Genomic DNA, 22746 nt, shown 5'->3' with positions numbered 1-22746 from the left:
CTCCCCCTCCCTGGGTGACCTCTCCCTCCCTGGGTGACCTCTCCCTCCCTGGGTGACCTCTCCCTCTGAGATTCATTCAGGCCACAGGCATCGCCCAGACAGATTCCAGATGCTGTTCTCTCCCATTCTCCAGGAGTTTCTTCTTCCTCCTTCCTTCCTTCCTTCCTCCATGTGTCCAGTGCCTGGCTCATGGGCTTTCTCTCCTTCCCAACTCCTTCGGCTCTCTAGTGAGGGGCCTCCGATACTCCCTCAAACACCCTAACTTCCCAGTTCCTCAATGTACCTGATTCCCCATCACTGACTTCTCCACCCCACCTCAGTTCCATCATCCACAAATATACCACTTCCACACTCATGAAGTCTCGGGATCCTCAGATCACAATCTGCTGTCCTCCTGACCCTCCCTCTGCCTTGCAGCCCTCACACTTGTTCTTTACTGCACTCTGCAATCTCTCCACCCCTCGATTCTTCCCAGGCCATCACTCTGCACTGACCTCCCTTTCCTCCCTTCCCCACCTTGGGCCCTTGGTGAACCCGTTCAACTTTGCTTACTTCCCTTGCCCCCTTATCCTTTCAAAGATCCTGCCCTACCAAGCCTCAGCCTTGGGTCACCCTCCATTACTGCCTTTTCTGTGGCTCACATGACGCTGAAAGAACATGGTGAAAATCACAAAAACTTGCTGACTGCATCCAGTTATGTTCCCTCTCAGCTGGGTCCCCATTCCTGCAAGGAAATGCTCTGACATCTCCCTGCTTGGTCCACTCTCCCCTTCCCCACAGTGGCTCTTCCAGATCTTTTCAACCCTCCCCAAATCTTCCATCACTCCACTTCCCCCTGCCCCAGCTGAGAACCTCATCCTCATCTTTCATGGAAAAAAGTGAAGCTATTGGAAGAGACCTCTCTCTTCTGCCCTCCTCCTCATCTCACACCACTTAGATGCCTACTGCAGCCCTGTCTCTTTGCCAAGACTAAGCCTCAGCCTGCCCCACGGATCCCCTTCTCTCCCGTGTTCTCTGGCAGATCATCCCCTCTCTCATCCCCCCTCACTGCTTCTCTGCTGCCTCTAGACACACCCATGGGTCCCCATCACCTGATCCTTCCATCCCTGCCAGCTGTCATCCCGCATCTCTTCTTTGAAAACTGTCTACAGTCGGGGCCTCCAATTCCAATGTGGCTTCTAACTTCATCGTTTTCCTAAGACTGCTGTCTCCCAAGTTGCCAATGATCTTTAAATCACCAAATCCAAAAGCCTTTTTTCAGTCCTCCTTCTCCCAGGCAAGTCTACAGCCTTGGACCCTGCAGATCACCCTCTCCTCCTTGATAACATCTTCTCTCTAGTTTTTTGGGACACCCTCCCCTGCCTGTCTCTCCTGGTTCTCCTCCTCCCTCTCTGACTGCTCCTTCTCCATCTTCTTTTCTGGATTCTCCTCCAGGTCACACCCTCTAATTGTGGGTGTCCCTCAGGGCTCTGTCCTGGGCTCTCTGTGCTTCTTTTATAGTCTTTCACTTGGTGATCTCATTGAATCAACTATCACCTTTAGTCAGAAGATTCTCAGCTGTATTTTTCCATTCTTTACTTCTCACCTGACCTCCAGCCTCAATCACCAATTGCCTGTTGAGCGTCTTGCACTCACCATGTCCAAAATGGAATCCGTCTTCCCCCAACCCTTCCCTGACTGTAGAGGGCACCTTCATCCTCCCAGTCCCCCAGGTTCACCACCTAGAAGCCATCTTTGACTCCTCACTCTCACCCTCATGTTCAACCAGTCACCACGTTGGGTCGGTCGTGCCGCCTCTCTTCTGGCATTGCCCCCATCACTTCACACCTTGACTAGTGCAATAGCCGCGGGTGGCTCTGCTTGCCTCCAGCCTCTCCCTGATCCAGGCCATACAGCCGCGAAAGTGTTTTTCCTCATGTGTGAAGTTGACCAGTTACCCACCCCATCCCCATTCAATCACTTCCAGTGGGTCCTCATCACCTCCCGGCTCAGATTTCGAAATCCTCTGTTTGGCCTTGAAAGCCCTTAGTGCCTGGGACCCCTCCTACCTTTCTAGTCTTCTTAGACCTTCTTCCCATCATCTGGTGCCACTGGCCTCCTCTCTGTCCGTGAACAAGACCCTTCATCTCTCGGGCCTGGTGTTTCTTCTGGCTGTGCCCCACGCCCAGAATGTTCTCCTTCTTCATCCCTGCCTGCCAGCCTCCCCCAATGAGCCCTCCTTTGCGAGTCTTGCCTTCCTTCCCGGCTCTTGATTGTGCTGAGTTGTTGGCGTGTTGCTACGCCCATCAGATCGTGAGCTCCTTGTTTGTCTGGGTATTTTTTTTTGCCTTTCTTTGGGTCCCCAGTCCTTAGCACGGTGTCTGGCACACAGTAGGCACTTAATAAATGTTTGTTGAATTGTAATCTGACATGTCTTTATGCGTGTGTGCATGTGCATGTGAAGATGCAGGACGTTTTCTGGTAAACTGAGCACAAAACAAATGTCTTCAGAGTCCACTTCATACCTTGTGGGAGCTTCACCATGATTTTGCATGGCTCTGTTCCTGTTGAGTGACTCTCCTCCGGGCCTCATCACCTGCTAACTTTGTTGCTGGTGTCTCCTTACAATTTAAAAATACTCTGCTACTCTGAAGTGGCTCTGACTGGGTGGACTGGTGAAAGCAGAAGCAGCCTTCTCCCCCTGCGGTCCTGAGGGACGTGCTAGGGTGGTGGGTTTTCCCAAAGGATGTGGATTTTAGAAGTCATTCCTTCTCAACAAGCACCTTCTTCCCTTCTGGTCTCAGCAGCCGGCAGGCACCTCCTTCCCTCCTCTTCTCCCAGATGAGCTGTACTCCCCTTCTCCCAGAGGAGCTGTACTCCCCTTAGCCGAATGAACACATCCTGGCAGGAGGAGTCTGGGGCCACCTCTTCTTCCCAGACACAGCAGAGGCTCAGTCCCAACCAGTCCTGGTCCCAGGGAAGTTGCTGCCACTTCTCAAGCTTGCTCTACCCGAAGGAATAACCTTCTAGGGCAAGGACCACGCTTTGCCTTTTCGTCTTCCCTGCTGAGCCACCATGCCAGTGCCTGGCACACTTTGGGCACATAATATATGCTTGTTGGCTGGCTTCTCGAAGGCCATCAGAAAGCGGGTCCTGGGGATGGAATCAGGCAATGTGAGCTCTTTGAGTGGAGGGATTGTTTCATTCCGTGGCTTTATACCTGGCACATAATAGAGGCTTAACAAATGCTTGTCAACTGAATAAGTGAACATGCATTAAGAGCCTACTATGTGCTAGGCATTGGGGATGCAAAGATAAAAGCAAACTTGGGCAGCTTCAAGGACAATGTTGCTCCCGAAAGAAATAGGGCCGCTTTGGGGAAAACATAATGAGTTCAATTCCAGATGTGTTGAGCTGAGATGCCCATGGCATACCACGTCCAGCAGGAAGGTGGCAGATGTAGTAGTGTAGGAGAGAGATCAAGGCTGGATACCCAGATTTTGGAGCTGCCAAGGTCCCCAGCCGAGGGAGAAGGAGGAAGGAAAAGAGGGCTAGGGATGGCTACCCAGTTGAGGGGAGAAAGAAGACAGTCCAGAGCAGGGGATGAGGAGAGGTCACACATAGAGGATCAGGGCACTCAGCCATGTCAGCTGTCCCAGGGACACTAGAGAGAGCCCCGCATGGAATGAGAAGGAGCCCTTGCATCTGCAGGCCCCTTGCTCTGTGGAATCCTAGGCATCTAGTAGTTACCCAACTGATCTCAAGGCTGTTCATGTCCCCAGAAGCTTGGCACTCTGGACAGCACGCATCCCAGGGGAACTCAGCTTAGAAAATCCATATGAAGACTAAGTGGGGGTCTGCCTGTTTCTTCATATGAGCTAAAAGACAGCACAAGTACCTGGGGAGAGTGCAACAAATAAATTTAAAATATGAATTCATGCTGGAATAATAATTCCCTATGTGGGCTTGTGCCGACCGGCCCACGAGGACTTTGGAGTAACCTCCTTTGGATCCTCCCAAAGGCTTCTCTAAACCTCCCCAAGGCAGCTGCAGTACAGACACTTAGTCAAGCTATAACATTTATTAAGCACTTGCTGCATACCAGGCACCGGGCTGCCATTAATCACCCCCTTTTTGAAGCTCTTCTTTAGGGAAATGCTTTCAGAACTGCCGCAAGAAGAGATTGCTTTATTTTGATTATTGTGAACAGGGGAGATATGGGTATATTTGTGGTCAGTGGGAAAGGAGCTATTGGATTCAGGGGGATGGAAGAAGAGAGAAAGAGAAGGAATTGTGGAAGGGAGTAGAGGGGATAGGCTCAAGAACAAGATGGTCAGTCTTGTCACACAGTAGGGCTTAATAAAGGCTTATTGATTGATTAAGCCTCCTTTCAGTTCTGGGATTCAGTGATATTCCCTCAGACCCTAGAAACAGAGAGGAAAGGGGAGAGAATGGGGAGGAGGAACGAGGACTGAGAGTCTAGTGAGAGGGTAGAAGGAGGAGCCCTAGTTCTCTTTTTCTCTACTCATCCAGTGCCACCATATTCTGTCACCCAAGTGACTCCTAGAATCCTCCCTGCTCCCAGTACTCTGTGTCAGAGATGTAGGGATGCCCAGTCACTTGAGACCTTGGATTATGAATCCCAATTAATCAATGAGTCAGTCAACAGATATTTATTGACATAAATGAATCAGTCCCTTCCCTCAAGGAGCTTATAGACTAGCCAGAGGGACAACATGTACATATACAAGGACAGGCAAAATAGAGATGAGGTCATTTTTTGGGGAAGGACATTAGCAACTGGAGGGGTCAGAGAAGGTGACGCTGGATCTGAGCCTTGAAAGCATCCACATGAACAGCTGTGTGAAAGAGTAATGTCTAGTAAGGCTGGAAAGGTCAGCTGTGAAAGGCCAGGTTGGGATGGACTTTCACTGTGGGAGGAGTTTCTTTCTGACCTGGTCGGGGCAGGGAGAATGGGGCCCAGGGGAGCGACGCGGTCAGCCCCGAGATTTAGGAGAATTGCTGGCAGCTACCATCCCCTTAGTCCAATATCTGATCAAGGGTCCTCCATCCTATCTTCCCTAGCACCCATCCCCCATTTCTTCTTCAGCATCTCCTTCCCTTTGGATTCCTTCCCTGTTGCCTTCAACAGGCCCTAGTGGCTGCCGCCCCTTGGGAAACTCACTCGATCTGACCGCCTCCCCTGCCCATCACACCGTGTTCTCAGCCAGCCACCTGGAGAAGACTGTATACCTCATCTCTCACTCTCTTCACCCTGTCTGCCCTCTGACCTCATCACTTCGCTGAAGCCGCCTTTTCAAAAATCGCCAAACCTGATGGTTTTTCCTCAAGGCTCTTGCCTTTGGTCCTCTCGGCATCACTAGATGCTCTTGGCCGCCCTCTCCTTCTCCTGGGTTTGTGACCAAGCTCTCTCTTGTGTCTTCTCTTACCTGGCAGACTGCTTCTCCACTTCCTTTCTCCAGTCATCTTCCATGCCTCTTCCCTCTTCTCTCTCCACCTTGTTGGGTTCAGTGATCATCTCTATTCAGATCTCAGACACAGCCTACGCCAAGCCTCCCATTGGGTGTGATGAGCTGGACGCTCTGAAGTAGGGTCTCAGACTCAGTGGGCCCCCTTCCATCCCAGGCCTCTTCTGTGGGCCTATAATGGTTGTGATGGACCTCCAGACCTACCTCTCATTCAGTCGTGTGGCCAGATTTTCTTATTTACAGACCCACAACTTTTCTCACAAGCCTCTCCTTTTCTCCACTCACAGGCTATCACAGTGGTTCAGGCCCCCATCCCCTTTTTCCACCCCACCCCCACCCCCGCTGCCCCGTTTGGTCCATTGCCTCAAGTCTGTCTGTCCTGCAGTCCATCACCAAAGCGATTTTCTTCAGTCACAGGGCTGACCCTGTCCTTCCACAATCCTACTCCACAAACTCCTGTTGGCGCCCTATTACTTCTCCCCTGTCTGGCAGGTAAAGCGCATCTCAGTCAGGCTCCTTCTGATCCCCATTCCACTCTCCATGGTCCTGCCATATTGGCTTTCTCTCCCCTGTCCCCAGAAGGCTCTCCCACTGAAGCTTCCTCTGTCCTTCAGGAATCCTCCAAGTGCTCCCTTCCAAGGGAGCCTCTCCTGGTGCCCCAGCTGCTTGTGCCCTCCCTTGACTGCTTTGAACATGTGTTCTTTCTGCCACGGATGTCCGTGTTGCCGTCCCCATTAAAATGGAAGCCAAAGGGCACAGATCGGTCTTGCTTTTGTCTGTGTATCCCCAGCTCCTAGTGCAATGCCGGGCACATGGGAAGTGAGCTTAAACAATGGTTGGTGATTAGAACAGGACTGGAATTTGAATTTTAACCCAGGCCTTTTATTTAGAATCTTCTGTTCTTCCTGTGAAGAAGCTTCAAGGCCTCATAGGAAGTAAGGAACAGAATCTGTAGAGCAACTTCCTGAAGCAGCCTCCGGAGGTAGTGAGCGCCCCAACACTAATGCTCTTTGAGAAAAGGAGGAAGAGCACTTAGCAGGGTTTTGTAAAGGAGACTTCTCTTCAAGTCTGGCATGGTCCCCTGCGCTTCTGTAATATTTGTTGGTGGATTATCAAGTTAGGCTGAAAATTACAATTTAAGTGTTTATGATTTTCAGTCTCTTCTGAGAATCTCCTCATCTTCCTCCTTTGTAGTACGAGGGTTCGGGTTAGGCTTGTTAAGCCTTCAGTTCCCTTCCCCCTCTACTGGTCTCAAGGCCATTCCTGTCCACTCTGGCCATGGTTGACCCCAGAAGAGCTCTGCTTAGAAAACTATGAATCACCCATGTGAAGACTGAGTGGCCAAGTTTGCTTGGTTTTTTCTATAAACTATGAGACGGCCCGTATGTCTTGGGGGTGTCTTCCCCAGCACAGATCTGTGCCAACCTGACCCTTGGACCCTTGTGGATGTGCTCTTGTTAGCCTCTCTCCTCACAAAGGCCATTCTATCCTTTTCCTAGAGGAAAAAGGAGTCACCCTCCCTAGCCCAGCACTGGCTCCTATACCATTTGTTACCAGTTTGATTTGGGCTTTCAGTTTCCATATTTGTAAAACAAGGGGGCTGGACCAGGGGACATCTGAGGTCCTTCCCAGCTCTAAAGATGATCCCATTTGAAGGGTAGAGAATGTTTTAGCCTCCCATCTCCATTAATGTAATCATGGGAGGCCCACACAACTTAATTGAACCAGTGGTCTCAGAATGTAATCACAAAATGTAAGCCAGGTAAGGAATTCTTTCAAGGCCACCACAATGTGTGAATAAATCCTTGATCAATTTGAAGGTTATAGAGGTTCAGCCATTGGATAGAAGGCAGCTGACACCATACGTGAAACAGTTTGTGATTGGTTAAGAGAATCACAAATGGCCCTCGACTTGTGTATAAAAGCAATAGGCCAATTCAGAAGTTGGCCAGCCCAGTTGAGAGAGTCCATAGTCTCAGGAGTACTTTGTGGAAGCAAAGAACTTGTACCTGTACCAAGGGGTATCAAGAAGTGGGGGTGGTGGAGGAGGAGGAGAAGCGTGACACCGACTCTCCTCCCCTCCCCCACTCACCAGTCTCCTCATTGGAGAAAAGCTATTTTCTCCTCTTAGCCTCCTGTCTGTCCCATGGAAGGTGTCTAATAAATGCTCATTCATTGATTGGTTGTATGATTCTGCCCTTTGTTCTCTTATGCAGATAGGTTTAATATACTAGGAAAGGAGTAATGTTATATCTGCCCAGTAGATTGTAAGCTCCTTGAAGGCAGGGGCAGTTCCATTTTGTCTTTATATCCCTAGCCAAGCCTGGGAGGTAGTTTCCATTTAAAAAATATTTATGAAAGGAGCTGAACTAATTACTGTCCTGTTTATCTCCTGTTTCATAGCCAAACTTCTCCAGTGAGTAATCAACACCCACTGTCTCCATGATTATTATCCTGGAGGCATTTTTAAGGCTGGCAGAAAGTTGGACTGTGGGTGATATCAATTAGGAGGCATTTAATGGCCTAGAAATGAACGGGGACATTTCAGTATCTCAAATGTAATGGGATAAGATCAGACCTCGTGTTCAATTTTTAGATTGTGCGTATGAGGAATGTGACAGTTGTATTTTGGGATTTAGGATTTTTAGCTTTTTGGGGCCACCCTTCTTGTCAGTAAAAAAATAATACTTCAAATCAGTGGGACTATTTTGGTTTGTATTGCTGGTGCATATACCATAGAGGGACAAAAGGAGGAAAGCCAATGTGCACATTCCAGAGTGTCCAAAGAATTTGGATCCCAGGTGGGCAACTATTACCTGTGGTGCTGGGCAAATCCCTGGGCCTCCCTGGACCTATGTGCCCTCCAATATAGCATGAGAGAGTCACACCAGTCAGAGGCTCTTAACCCTTTCTGGGTCCTAGACCCCTTTGGCCATTGGTGAAATCTAGAGACCCCTTCTCAGAAGAATGTTTTCAAGTGTGTAAAATACAATACAACAGAAACCAATGATGTTTAAACAACTATCAAACTATTTTTTAAAAAACCCAAGTTCATGGACCCCGGATTAAGAAACTCTGTACTATCACCAAATTGTCTCTAAAGGCCTTTCCACTTCTAAATTATTTGAATCTGTAAAAAAAATTACTAAACATTTAATACCTAGCACTAGATTGTAGATTCAGTGGTAATTATGTCATCTGTGTATTTATTGAGGGCATCCTGGATGAAAATAGGAGAAAAGAACCACCATGTTATTCTGGAGATAATCTGCTTTCTGATTTGCAGTGAAGAAGCTTGGTTCTAGAGAACCTGGGAGAATTCATCTCCCTGTCATCATTGCAGAGAAGGGGGACCACAGATGTGGAATATTGAGTGCATGATCAGACACTGTCAATGTGTTGGTCAGTTTTGCTAATCTGCTTTTCCTATTTCTTTTAAAATCTTTGTTACCGATACTGGAGGAGGGAAGAATGTATTTGGACGTGATGATGATGTAAAAACAAAAGATACCAGTAAATATAAGATGAAAAAAGAAAGTATCTGACTCAGTAAAAGCTTTCCTCTCAAAAGAAGTTCCATGCATATGTCGAGAGACATTTTTCATGGATCCTCTCTGGTGTTTGCCATTGTTATGGAGGATGAAAGGTGGGGTTTTCTGCATGTTCCTGTTTGTAGATGTCATGTGGTGGCTGCTTTCCAAACACTCCAGGTCTATGAACACAATGAGGTCTATGACCTCTAAGGAGATCAGCCCAACAGCCCACACAGGAAAAACTAAAAGGATGAAAAATACCAGTGGGCCAGACTATAGTAGGCAGTTGAAGGGATGGTTAACTGAATTAGTCCAACATTACTTATATCTTAGGTAGGCACTGGTGATGGGCAGTGAATTGGACACAGACCTGTGTAAGAAGAAAAGAAGCCGGATTGCATTTGGGAAACTATAGCATTTTCAAAAATCCAAAAATTTCCCCAGATAAAAACTGTCTTATGTTAATGTTGGATGACTATAAATCATGGACCACTACAGTCTTTGAAGACTCAAGATTGTAGGTGATTCACAAGGAAATGGAGAGACATAGGATGGACGTATGTTGGCAGTCTCATGTTTCCAGTCATGACTTGGGCATAAGAAACGACCCAAGGAATATTATACAGTAAATATATGATCAGAAAAGGTAAACTTTTTTTTTTTTTAGCAAGACCCAAGGGATATCATACAGTAAATATATGATCAGAAAAGGTGAATTTTTCTTTAGCAAGACCCAAGGAATATCGTACAGTAAATATATGATCAGAAAAGGTGAACTTTTTTTTAGCGTGATGGATAGATAGTCTGGGAGGGGCAGTAGTAGCTGCATTAGAAGGCCTAGGAAAAGGTCTCTGGTGTGTTGAAATACCCGATGGGAGGACATGTATGAGGACTGCAAAGATGAGGATCAATTTGCCAACAGGCATGTATTAAATATCCCCACGTGCCAGGCCGTGCCAACACAAAGACCCAAATGTAACTGGAGACAACATATACGCAAGGTAGACACAACACAGATATAACTTGTCTAGCCTGGGCACAGCGGGTGCGAAGGCAGAAGGTGGGAGGTGGGAGCGACTTGTGAGGAGCGATGAGATGAAGCTGGAAAGGGAGGATGGCCAGGCTGTGAATAGTTGATGTTGGATCCTTAAAGTACAGGAAGCATCTGGACCTCACTGAACAGAGGCATGAGGGAGAGTCAGACTATTGTCCTAGGCCAGGTGAGAGGCGAGGAGGAGAGAGCAGAGAAAGGCCTGGGTGGGACAGACTTGGCTGTGAAAGCAAGACTGCAAAGCTGACTGGACGTGGGGTCAGAGGTGAAGGAGAGTGAGAAGAAGGGGGTTACTGGGGGCTTGGGAACCCCTGGCAAAAGTGTTAGGAAAAGAGGAATGGGTTTGGGGGAGACTGAACAGCTCTATTTCAGACACATTGAGATTAAAGTAGCTAAGGAAACATCCAGTTAAAAACATTCACTAGGTCCCGTGGGCCTGGTGCTCTTAAGACAGAACAGCAAGGCATGGTGGGAGTATCCTTGTCAATTCCATGCTGCAAACAGGGGAAGGGCATCAGAGCTGAGCTTTGCCACTCATTGTCTCTGGGACCCTGATGGAGGCCTTGGACAGGACCAGTCTGCCTTCAAGGTCCTTCCCCACTCTCCATCTATGATCAGATGCTCCCAAGTAAATACAGTGTAATTTGATGGAGAAGTCACTTGAATTTGGGGGAGGGGTGGGGAATCAGGGAGGCTTTCCTGTAGGAGGCAGCACGTGAGAATTCTAAGAGGCTGAGATGAAGAGGGAATGTGACCTGGGCATGGGACACAAGCTTCATGGCTGAAGGCATGAAGATGATAGGTGGAGTGCTGGGTTTGGGGACAGCAAGTAGTCCTAAGGCACATGCAAAACGAAGTCAGCCCAGCCGCCCACATAGGATGCCCAAAATGGAGAAGAAATGTTGCTCATCTGATGACGTGCAGGTGCACGATGCACTCGGTGAGCACGTCCATGCTTCATCATGAGTCCTTTGGGATTGTCTTGGATCATTGTATTGCTGTGAGGAGCTAAGTCATTCACAGTTCTTCATGGCACAATGTTGCTGTTACTGTGTACAACATTCTCCTGGTTCTGTTCACTTCACTTTGCATCAGTTTGTGTAAGTCTTTCCAGGTTTTTCTGAGATCATCCTGCTTGTCATTTGTTATAGCAAAATATATTCCATTACATTCATATAGCACAGTTTGTTCAACCATTCCCCAATTGATAGACATCTCTTTGATTTCCAATTCTTAGCCACCACAAAAAGAGCTGCTATAGATGTTCTTGTACACATAGGTCCTTTTCCCTTTTTTATGATCTCTTCAGGATATAGACCTAGCAGTAGTGTTGCTGTCAAAGGGTCTGCACAGTTTGAGAGCCCTTTGGGCATAGTTCCAAATTGCTCTCCAGAATGGCTGGATCAGCTCACAACTCCACCAATAGTGCATGAATGTGCCAGTTTTCCCCCATCCCCTCCAACATCCAACATTTTCCTTGTCATATTAGCCACTCTGATAGGTGTTAGGTGGTACCTCCCAGTGCTGGTTTTATTGCTCCATACTGCCTCTCTTTATATCTTGGACAAGACACCATAGATGGCCATTTAGCTGGAGGCAGAAAGGAGTGGGAAGAGGAGATTGGGCTGTTTGCGCGGCCTTTTTTTTTTTTTTTTTTTTTTTTTGCTTTTTGGTGAGGCAATTGGGGTTAAGTGACTTACCCAGGGTCACACAGCTAATAAGTGTTATGTGTCTGAGCTCGGATTTGAACTCAGGTCCTCCTGACTCCAGGGCTGGTGCTCTATCCAATGCGCCACCTAGCTGCCCCTGCACGGCCTTTTCTGGGAGCGATCCTCCATGGCTTGGGGCTGGCTACAAAATATAGCCTCTGAATATTAGAGCTCTCCCAGTGGTGCTCTGTGGTGGTGACTCATGGGACAGAATGATCTCCCAACAATATAAATTTCAGGTGACTCAAAGGGTGATTGAGTAGGAAGTCTGTGACATGTTCCCAACAGAGTTGTGACCCAAGTACTTAGGAATGAAATCATCAGGGGGTCCAGTGGCTCAAAAAGCAGAGATAAGAGCCTTGCCTCAATGCTCCTATGACCTTCGTGAACCATGCCTATCAAGAGGGGGCAGTCCTCTCTCCCTTTTACAGGTACAGAAACTGAGGCAGGCAGAGGTCAAGTGACTTGCCCATGGTCATACAACTAAGTTAGTGACTGAGACCACATTGAAACTCGGTCTTCCCAACTCCAGGTCCAGTATAAGCTGTCCTGGGGTAGGAAGCCCTCAAGCTAAGGAGATTCTGGATCCACTGGAGTGAAGTGTTCCACTGAATCTTTTTGGAAAGGCTGAAAGAGAAGTCTGCCCTGACTTTGATGACATGTTGGCCTAAACCTGTCCCCTGCTAGCCTGGGCTGATTCCTGCCATATTTGAGAGAGTCCTTGGGAAATGGAAGTCAAGGTTAGCTGGAGAGTTCTGCATTGGGGAAGAAAGAATTTTATCTCATGTTTCCAGGGTGATTCACTGCAATTCATACCTCCTTATAATCTATCTAAAAACCGTAAGGGTAGGATTGATATATTAAGAAAACTGACACTATATGCAGTGTTCTGTGGATGCTCTGCCTCTGTAAAGGAGTTGGGGAAGGTGTCTTTCTTTAGCTCTCCAACAGTTTAAATTTCACACGAAGAGGTGGCCAGCCTTAAAGCCAGGAAGGGGAGGGTTCAAGTCCCCAGGTCAGTGGAGACACTGGGCAGGTCACACCTTCTCAGATCTCTAGGTAACTTTCTCTGACTGTCAGTGGCAGAGAAGGGGCCAGCATGGGCAGAGGAAACTTCACAGGTCTAGCCTTTATCCCCATGTTAATACACACCCTGGGAACTACTTCCTAGTAACCCAGCACTACTAACTATGCTGTCCTGGTACCACCAAGTCCTGGGGCCTGCTGGGAGGTCTTTGGCTAGAGTTCCATATCCACTACACTCCTAGCTGGACTCTGTCACCTGCCTCGGACAGCCTCCCCCTCCCAGCTCCCCTTTCTTTCTTGTCTTCTGCTTTAGCTGGTAAGTTTGTGTTTTCATCATTAGTGCTTAGATTAGTACCTGGAACAGTGAGCACCCAACACATGCCTTATCTCTCTTGAGGAGTTATGGCAGAGTGGAAGTTAGGAAGCCCCAAGTTCAAATCCTGTCTGGGACATCTGTTAGTTGGGTGGTCCTGGCTGTGACTCAACCTTATCATCTTTAAATTGGGAAGGTTGGATGGTGATCTTCAAGTTGCTCTTTCTGCTCTAAATCTTGATTCTGCTTCTTACTGAATGCTACACACCAGTGAATCTAAGTGTAGGGGAGGCATCCCACACACCTTCACCCCCAGAATGTCTTTCTCCCTGAGGCCTTTCTCTGATCCTCTTACTGAGCCTACCAACTGGGGGTAAACTAGGTGGGGAGAAGGCCCAGCCCAGCTGCTGAATCGATCAACCCAAAGTGGTCATCCAGAAAAGCCTGGAGTCAGTTTGGGAGGAACCATTGGAGGAATTCAGATGATGTGATAAGGAAATTGGAACCAGCCTATGTTTGTATCTATCAATGAAAGAACTCAAGCCAAGGAAGGGAAGCTTCCGGAGGACTTTGGGGGTCAGGCCCCTGTGCTGGACCAGAAGATGGGGAGCAGGAATGAGGGTCCCAAGCCCGCCAGAGGATGGTGTCGTAGAGGACTCCCAAAGGAGGATTGGGGCTGCCATGGAAAGCAGCATCTGCGTGGGAGCGGGCCTTGGGCGAAAGAGCCCTAGAGGAGGTGCCATCTTTCCATCTTCCCTGAACAGAAGCATTTCCCTTTCTTTAATTTTCCTCCTGCTGCCATTTTGGATCTAGTGTTTCTGACATTCTTAAAGGACTGGCTATTCTTCTGCTTGGGAGCGCCTCACACAGTCTTAAAGAGACCCCAGAGATTCAGCAGAGCCTTCTCGGGCTAGTTGCAGACCATAGAGCTCCTTTTTTCTCTTCCACTATTCTCTGAACACAGCTAACAGCCCCCTGGCCATGGAAAAAAGAGACACAGAGCCCAGGGATCTCAGAGCAGGGTGGTCTTCTGAGTCATCTGTCCAGCCCTGACCAAAAATGCCCTCTACAAAGTCCCCAAGAGGTCCCCCGCAGCATCTCATCTGACTTTGGCTGGACCACTTCCAGGGAGAGAGAAGCCCCTTCCCCTTCCCTCCAGGCACCTTGGGGCAGCTCCGATCAAGATTTATTGACATGGAGATGAAATCTGCCTCTTGACTTTGTTCTTCACTGGGGTTTTTTCCTAAACTGCCGGACTAGATGGACTGGGGGCTGGTCTGGGAAGAGGAGCCCTGGAAGGCAGGCTGGCAATCAGTCTACAAACATTAACTGAGTGCTTGTTGAGCACTAAATGCCAGACAGCTAGAATGCTAAAGAAAGCTGCCTTCCACCAACCAGGTCAGTGCCGCAGCCTCACTTCTCACCCCGCCCCCTGAAACAAACAACAAACCCCCAAACCCAAGCATACAGGTCTCTGCCCTCAAAGAGAATACACTCTGATGGGGGAGATGACTGGTAAATATCCAGGCCCAGTTCTTTAATTCAAACCTCCTTGTGTGAGTTGAACAACCTGCAAATTACAGCCCCGTGCTGGCAAATTGACTGCATCTGGGCAGCGCGGGAGCTTGGGCTGGGAGCAGGCAGCCTAAGCCACATGACCAGAGCTTCCCAGGTGGGGAGGGCAGCCGCAGCCCAGGAGCTTCCAAAGCCTGAGGATCACCCCAGTGCTGAAGCCCAGGAGCATCAGGGGAGATGGTGAGCACGTGCATCCTCATTAGTGGGGTTTATCTGCATTGAGTCCTAGAGATGGCTGAGCTGGGAGCTCCCCGAGGTCAGGGTTCTGACCACCTATGCACAGTAGGTGCTTAATCCTAGCTTCCAGGGTTAAGCTGGAGGGGCCGGTGTCCTGCTCGCACACAGGGACCCTTTCTGTGGTCCCTTTCACTTGGTCCTGAGCTCCAGAAGGCCCTTTGCCCTCTGGGCCCTTCCCATTCTCTGGTACTTCATGTCTGGGGTCTTCTCCTCCAGCTCGGTTCCTGGCTCCTCAGTCCATGCTCAATTCTCCTCCAGAGATGGGATTCTCTATTTCACAGTTCCCAGGATCCCATCTTCCTGCTTGCAAAGGGAAGGCAAATAAGGCTCTCCTGCCTTGGGTTCCCCCAGTTCCCCAGAAAGATCTAGCCTTTCACCAGATGGGCTCCTCATAAGCAAACAAAGACGCCTGCGCCCAGCCTTCAAAGCCCTGCGTTCATTCCAATCATTCGGGCTTCCTGTGTCATCAGGAGTTTCACCTCCAAGTTCTTCATGAAGAGGAATGGTATGAACTAAACCTCCAAGTGGCCCAGTAGAGTAGAAGCTCCAGGAGGACAGGGCCTGGCTTCCTTGGGTGTTTGTTCTCCCTGGCCTAGCATGGAGGCTGGCACATAGTAGGCTCTTCACAAATGCTTGTTGAATGACTGAAGCAGTTAGTTAAAATGTTCTGTTCTCTGTATGGATGCTTAGGAACACAGTATTTTGAAGGTTTGAGTCTCGAGTGGTTTCCTCTCACCTTCTCATTCTATCCCCAGTGATTTTTCAGGGCTGATTTCCCCTTCTTCCTCTTGGGGTACTCTTAGCCTGGCATGTCCTGCCTCTCATTTACACTCAGCATGCTTTGCTTCCTTCGAGGCTTGGGTCACCTGTCATCATTGTGAAGACTTGCCCAGTTCTCCCCTCCCCTCTCTGAACCTCAGTCTTCTTTCTTTGGAGCCTCTGGGGGCAAAATAAATCTACGTGTGCTGTCTCTCTTGACCATTGAGTCTTTTCCATGAAACTGCACGGGCATGGAAAGAGTGGCCAGAGACCATCCGGATCCTCTAGCTTAGCCCTTCAATTTTATGGATGAAGAACAGGTGGGTATGGTGGCCCACACCTAAAATCCTTGCTGCTGGGGAGGTTGAAGCTATTAGGAGTTCTAAGGTGCACTGGAATTAAAGCCAACCAGTCCCATTCCGATCCAGTATGGCGGCCCCCAGACTGCCTAAGGTCAGGGAGAAGAGTCAGTCAAACCTCCCATGCCAAGCTCTAGTGGCATTGACCCTTCCAGCCTGGGCAGGAGAGGAAGGAAGGCTCGGCCTCAAAACAAACCAAACATTTTACATCTGAGAGAGGCAGGTGAGTTAAGTATCTGATGCAGGTAGTAGGAACAGCAGTTGAGGTGGCATTCAAACTCAAGCCCCTGACTCTGAAACCAGGGCCCCTTCCAAGCCAGTAAGTCAAGTCAACACGAATGTATCAAGTGCCCACTGTGAGCCTGGTTCTGGGCTAAGCATTGGGCATGGGAAGAAAGACAAAAACTTCTCCTGCTCCCAAGGGCTCCCAAGAATCTTCAGCAGAGAGAAAGATATTCCGATTACTGATTGGGCACTTAAGTAAAGACATCATTAGGGTAGGGGTGGGGGAGGCATCCCTAGATCTCGCCTCTTAGACTCCATCAGCACAACTGCTCTACCCCCCCAGCCTCACACATTAAAATGGTGGCTAGAAAATGGCGGAGAACTAAGAAAATACTCTGTGAAAATAGTCATTGTTCAGTTTATCCTCACTTCTCACTCTCAAAATGACAGAGAAATTTGTCAGCCAAGGTTTCTTTTGTGAAGATAGAAATGTCAAAGTTCTTGTGGACTTTTCAGCAGTGGACAGCACACTGGGACTGGAAGCCAGGTCTGTCGATCCCTGTGTAGCATGGAAAAGTAATTTCCCTTCTCTATGACTCAGTTTCCTCTTCTGTAAAGTTAGTAGGTTGGGTTATATTCTCATGGAAGCCCCTTCCAGGTCTGAACTGTGTGACCTTATGGAGTGGTCTCCCTCCTCCTCCAGGTTCCTTCCCTTCCTTCCTTCCCTCTTATTTTTTGTTTTAAATTTTTTTCCCTCCCTCCCTCCTTTTGAGAATGCACTGTATGTATCTTGGTTGTAAATAGTCGTTTTCAGGTTTTTTTCTCCCGTAAGAATATAAGCACTTTGAAGACAGGAACCACATTTTTGCCTTTCTTTGTATCCTCAGTGCTTAGCACAGTGCCTGGCACATAGTAGGTACTTAAATGCTTGTCAACTTAAATAAGAAAAATTCATTTTAAAAGCTTTATTTACGCCAATTAGAGGATGCCATCTTATTTTATCTTGACTGCAAATAAGTCAGGCTCTTATTTTGAGAAGTTTTACATTTTAAGTGAAGGGAACACTTTAGGCAGATGCTTTATTCTCTAGGACTATCCTTGACAGGCTCATTCTTCACAGTCAAACATCTCTCTGCTCATTATACCAGATAAAAAAGTCTCAAAAGTTCCTGTAGGCCAATTAATTCAGCCAAAATCATCAGTCCATGTGATGTCCATATGGGGAATCACATCACCTAACTCTAGCACAGACTGCTCACAGCCCTCTCCACCTGCCTTCTGCACTTGCTTTGGAGAGGGTTGCATATTTTAATATTTTAAAGCAGTGTGGGTTTCATTTAAAGTAGGCTTAGTCCCCAGAGCTATCTGAAAAGTAGCCTTAAAAAATCAAAGAAGCATGCTCATGGCTGTAACTACCATGGCAGCAAGCAAAAAGGGGAAACTTTCAACTGAGCGATTTAGATGGGAGCTTTCCAGGACACTGCTGAAATCTGACTGAAAGGATGCTTACCAATGGAATCTGGGTTACCATGAGCCAGCTTTCAAAGGGCAGGTTCTCCTAAGAACAAGTTCTGTAGCGTCCCATTGGGCGCTTTACAAAGCACTTTTCCTTACAACATCCCTAGGGAAGCAGGTGGGGTGGAAGCCGTCACCCCTACCCTATAGCTGGTGAGGTACAGGGAGGAGTCTTTGGTCACACAGCTGGCAAGTTCAGGAGCCAGGATCAAAGTCTGCTGACCCAAAGGCTGAACCCTCCCCATCACCCCACACTGCCTGCTTTAGTTCTGGGTGGGGTCAGTCCATGATCGTGTGATGATTGCGTGCCTATTCAGCAGGGTGCTAGATGAAATGGTCGCTAGAAAATGGGGGCCAAAGAAGATGGTAAAAGATGGAAAAAGTTAGTGGTGGAGGGGCTGTGGAAAGGCAGAAACCCCAGGAAACTCTGGGTGGAGAGGACAACGGCTTTTGAATCAGTAATTTGGATCTGGCTTGATGATCCCATTCTGGGACACCTGCCCCTTGGGAGATCAGAGACAGGAAGGAAGGCCGAAGTATTTATAGCAGCAATAGTGGAGCAGCAAAAACAAAACTGGGGGAAAATGGGTGTGCGTGGATCGGGTAATAGCTGCAACAGCCACAGTAGGTCACAGAGTATTAGATGCTAGAAGAAATGATGAGAGGACTTCAGACACAGCTTGGGCAAACCCTGAGAAAACGGAGGCCCAGATGGAAGTGACTTATCCAAGGTCACCTGGAGAGTAAATGATAAAGGCAGGTCTTGACTCCTAGTCCTCTGACACCGTGGGCACTGTGCGGCGCTGCTGCCCTGCCCTCGCATCCCAGAGGCTCAGAGATTGAAGACCAGGGATTTCAGAGGTTGTCCAGTCCATCGCTGATGTTTGTGGAGTGCCTGGACCAGCCACTCTGCCATCCCACTCCCCACGAGCCAGCACTCAGAAGTGACCGAGATGTGCAGCCTCCACTTTCGCATCGTTCTCGGGATTCTGCCGCTGTGGGCCGGTTGTCGCTTTTGCCACGTCCACGGCAGCAGTTGTGTGCGTGGTCGTGTCTTGTGCTTCTGTCTCACTTTAGGGTTGCTTTAGAAACCTCTTCCTTTCCTCCTTTAAGTCAGTGATTTGTGCCTCTGATTAATGTTTAAACTCCTTTTTATTAATATTTTTCTTTTTTTTTTGGCTAGGCAGTGGGGTTAAGTGACTTGCCCAAGGTCACACAACTAGTAAGCGTTATGTGTCTTAGGCCGGATTTGAACTCAGGTCCTCTTGAATCCAGGGCCAGTGCTCTATCCACTGTGCCCACCTAGTTGCCTCTGTTTAAACTCTTGATGCTGCTTCTGGGCGCCTTACCCATCCTTACCTTAGTTTTTCTCCGACCTCCTCATTTCACAGATGCGTGACCGAGGTCATCAAGGGCTTCCCTAAAGCTGACATTCAAAACCCCAGGTTCCCAGGCGTTGAAGGAGCCAATGTTCCTTCCATTGCCTCGCGCTGCCCCTACTGATGAAATATATGTGTATATAAAGGAAAGAGACTGCAGAGAGCGTCTATGGCCCCACCTGTGTAAGAAAAAACAGCCCTAAAAGCCCAGAGTTCAGCTCCATCTAGCCAGGCTCCTTTGCAGAGGAGAGGTGGTGGGCTACGGGTTTGGAATGAAGCATATGCTGTGAAACGTGGTCAGTGTGTCTGTCGTTTTGCTTAATTACCCTTAGTTTTAAGTAAGGGTTTGACCAGACCAGGGAATTGGCAAGTGATGGCGATATGAAGAAAAATGTAAAAAAATATGAAGAGAAAACCAATAAAAATCAAACTCCAAGGCATTAGTCAAATAATTCTGCAGGGGGTGCTGACCTCAAGTAACTTGAAAACTAGTTGGGACATGAGACTAACCCACAGGACATGGATGGAACAATCAAGAACATGTGGTGATGAGAGGAGATCACAAATTAACACTGGTCTGAACAGTCCAATTTAATTTATCATCATTATTATTAAATAGAGACATAGGGTGCTATGGCACCTAGAGAGCTGGCCTCGGAGCCAGGAAATGGACCGGTCAACAAGTGTTGTTCAGTTTGTGTCAGGGACTGTGCTAGCAATGAAGACCTGGGTTCAAGTCCTACCAGAGACACCTGTGCGTCATGTGACCCAATCATTTAACCTCTCAGTGATATTGGCGACTGTCTTAGGTTTGTCTCTAACCTGCAGAGAAGGAGCTGATCTACATCAGTGGAGAGATTTTCCTCGCTTGGGATGTCAGCAAAGTGCATGTTTTCAAATATTCCTTTGGGTCATTGTGAACCTTGCTTGTGCTTGTCTTCTGGAGAACTGGGACCTCAGCCTCCCCTCCCCCACACGTGCAGATGAGAAAACCAAGGCCAAGAGCCATGAGTTGGCTTGCCCAGGGTCCCAGAGGGTAGGAGGCAGAGTCAAGCTGTGAACCCAGGTCCTCCAGCACCAGACCAGCGCTGTCTCGTCTCTCTTTGCATGCCAGCTATTGAGCTACGAGTCAAACTATGGTCAAGGGGGCCCAACCTCTTCCTAGCTGAGGGGTCCAGTTCAGGTGAAGCGAACGGCCATTTTCATTATAACCGAGTCATAGTGGGGGGAGGGGACAGGTACGTGCCGGGCATTGCCCTAAGCACTTTACAAATACTTTCTCACTTGATCCTCACAACCACCTTTCAAGATAGGTGTCATTACTGTCCCCATTTTACAGTTGAAGAAACTGAGGCAAATGGGGTTGAAGTGACTTTCCCAGGGACACACAGGTAGTAAGTGTCTGAGGCTGCATTTGAACTCTGGTCTTCCTGGCTCCAGGCCTCTGGCTGCCTGGTGTTTCCCGTTTTTAGGGGAATGCCAGTGCAAGCGTGGCTGTCTCTTAGATGCTCTGGGTAATTTGGCCTTGCCATACCTGTATGGTATTTTACCTTCACACACGTGAGTGGCTTGTGCTCGGTCAGCCATACCATGTGTATGAGGTAGCGCTGGAATCCAGGCCCTGCTCACCCCACCCATTAGGCTGGGTGGAATCTGATATGGAGGTTCTGTAAGCCGCTGTGAGAAGCCATTGGTCTCAGTCAGATTTGTCTCATGAGCTGCTAATAATACACACCCCATCTTCATGAGCAGAACTCAAGGACGTGGGTTTTATTTATGAGAATTTTCTGGTGGAATCAAGAGCCTTGAGTTTCCCAGACATAATCATCAATTGCTGCCTGTCAAGACCTCATACTGGAAATTTGACAGAAAAACACAGAGGTCATTCTGTCACAATGGGCCTCTGCATGGAGAATCCTAAAGCTGAATGAAAGATTTCCACTTATTTAAAGAACCAAGAACCACAAAGTTTGCCCTCCCTATGCTCTGAGATTTGGAGTATTAAAACAATGAAGAAACCAGCCCGTGAAAATCCAGAGGGTTCATTTTGAAAGGTGAGAACAATAGGTTCCATCTAAGATGGAAATTAATAGGGATCAATGTAAATTCCATCATAGAAGAGAATGTGGAGAACGAGGTGAGAAAGAGCTGGAGTGTGAGGGCTCCATCACCCAGGATGATGGAGCCCTCACAAAGCACTGCTCTCCCGGGCTATGACCGGAATGAGGGCAGTCACAGTTCCTTTGTGCTGTGCTCAGTTTGGGGAGGGGAGGGATGGGTCATCTGGATCTGCTCCAGAGGAGGGCAACCAGGATGTCGAAATGACTCAGACCTCATCATTTAAGCACTGCTCCAAGGAAATGAGGTTGCTAACCTGGGGAAGAGAGAGTGGGAGATTAGGGGTAAAATGGCAACAGTTGTTTGTAGGGGCCGGGCTGGCTGGCTGACTGACTGAGTGCTTAGCTCTTGTTCAAGTATGGGTCCTTTCAACTTTGAGATCTTGTGAGTATGTGATCCAGTATTTCAAGGGCTGTTGTATGGGAGAAGAGCTAAACTTTTACTGCTTTTTCCCAGAGGGAAAGGGACAGACTGGACACAAGGAAGAACTTTTCAACCACTAGAGATGTTTAAAAGTGAAAGTGGCTGCTTTCCAAGGCAGTGAGTTCCCCATTACTGGAGGTAGGACAAGGATGACCAGTTAGGGGACATCATAATGGGGAAGGTTGAACTATATGACCACTGAAGTTCCTTCAGGTTCTCGTAGTTTGTAATTCAGTGGAATCTCTACCTGTGTGGGGTGAATAGGCTAGTCCTTAGGGGGAAAATAGTCAATTTTGCCTTCTAGCAAAGGGGCAGAAATTTTATGCATTTGCATCACATCCCCACGAAAATACTAAAAAGGAAAAATTCTTTTAGGTGCCAAATCCTATCTACTCTCCGTAATTGTTGCCAGAGCCAACTCCAGCGAATATGAATGATATTTCCCAGAAGGCTGAGGTAAGTCTCTGGTTTCAAAAGGGGGAAGGTACATGATTGACTTTCATTGGCACAGCATAGTCCTGGGGCATGATTGATTCTGATATGGTTGGATAAGCTCAGCTTCAGTGGTGCACCATAGTCCTGGTATACTTCCATAAGCTTCTTCTCACTGTATTGCATTAGTAACCACAGTGTCCGTCCACACTCACGGTAGTTGGGATATGACCCTTGGTCCTCCCAGTCACCAGAGGACAAAATGGAATAGGTTTCATCAACCTGCAAATGCTTCATGGACTGACCCAACAATGAACTGGGAGTGAGCTGGGCTAAGAGTAGAGAGACTCTTGACGAGAAGTTTGGCCATATAGGGATGAATTCTGGCCACTTTTGAGTGCTGTCATGGTCTGATCCTAGAATTGGTGCCTTGGTTGATGATAATTTAGCTTCATTTGGTGCCATCAGCATAGATGGGATGGCCAGAACTTCTGAAGATGCTATTAGAGTCAGAATGGCTCAATACACTTTAGAAATGGTTTATTTCAGTTAATTGGGCGTGTTTCTGACTAAATTCAGACTAGTGCTAAGGATGACACAAGTCATATAAATTCCGCGGTATAA

At 48.1% G+C, this 22746-nt stretch overlaps 1 protein-coding gene across 7 annotated transcripts in view; it reads left to right on the top strand.

Annotated features, from left to right (window-relative positions):
• NEXN (nexilin F-actin binding protein) overlaps positions 1 to 22746 on the top strand; it is a 73693-nt gene that overhangs the window by 7906 nt on the left and 43041 nt on the right. For all 7 annotated transcript variants that reach the window (XM_027874068.1, XM_027874065.1, XM_027874072.1 and 4 more), the window contains exon 2: positions 22066 to 22146. In XM_027874068.1, the coding sequence (XP_027729869.1) occupies positions 22120 to 22146 (27 nt within the window). In that variant the 5' untranslated portion in view covers positions 22066 to 22119. The remainder of the gene's footprint in view (positions 1 to 22065; positions 22147 to 22746) is intronic.

Source organism: Vombatus ursinus, unplaced genomic scaffold, assembly GCF_900497805.2.
Source record: "Vombatus ursinus unplaced genomic scaffold, bare-nosed wombat genome assembly UNPS02014804.1, whole genome shotgun sequence".
NCBI classification, from domain to species: domain Eukaryota; kingdom Metazoa; phylum Chordata; class Mammalia; order Diprotodontia; family Vombatidae; genus Vombatus; species Vombatus ursinus.
Note: the sequence above shows the minus strand (reverse complement) of the source record. Positions and strands in the feature narration are given on the sequence as shown.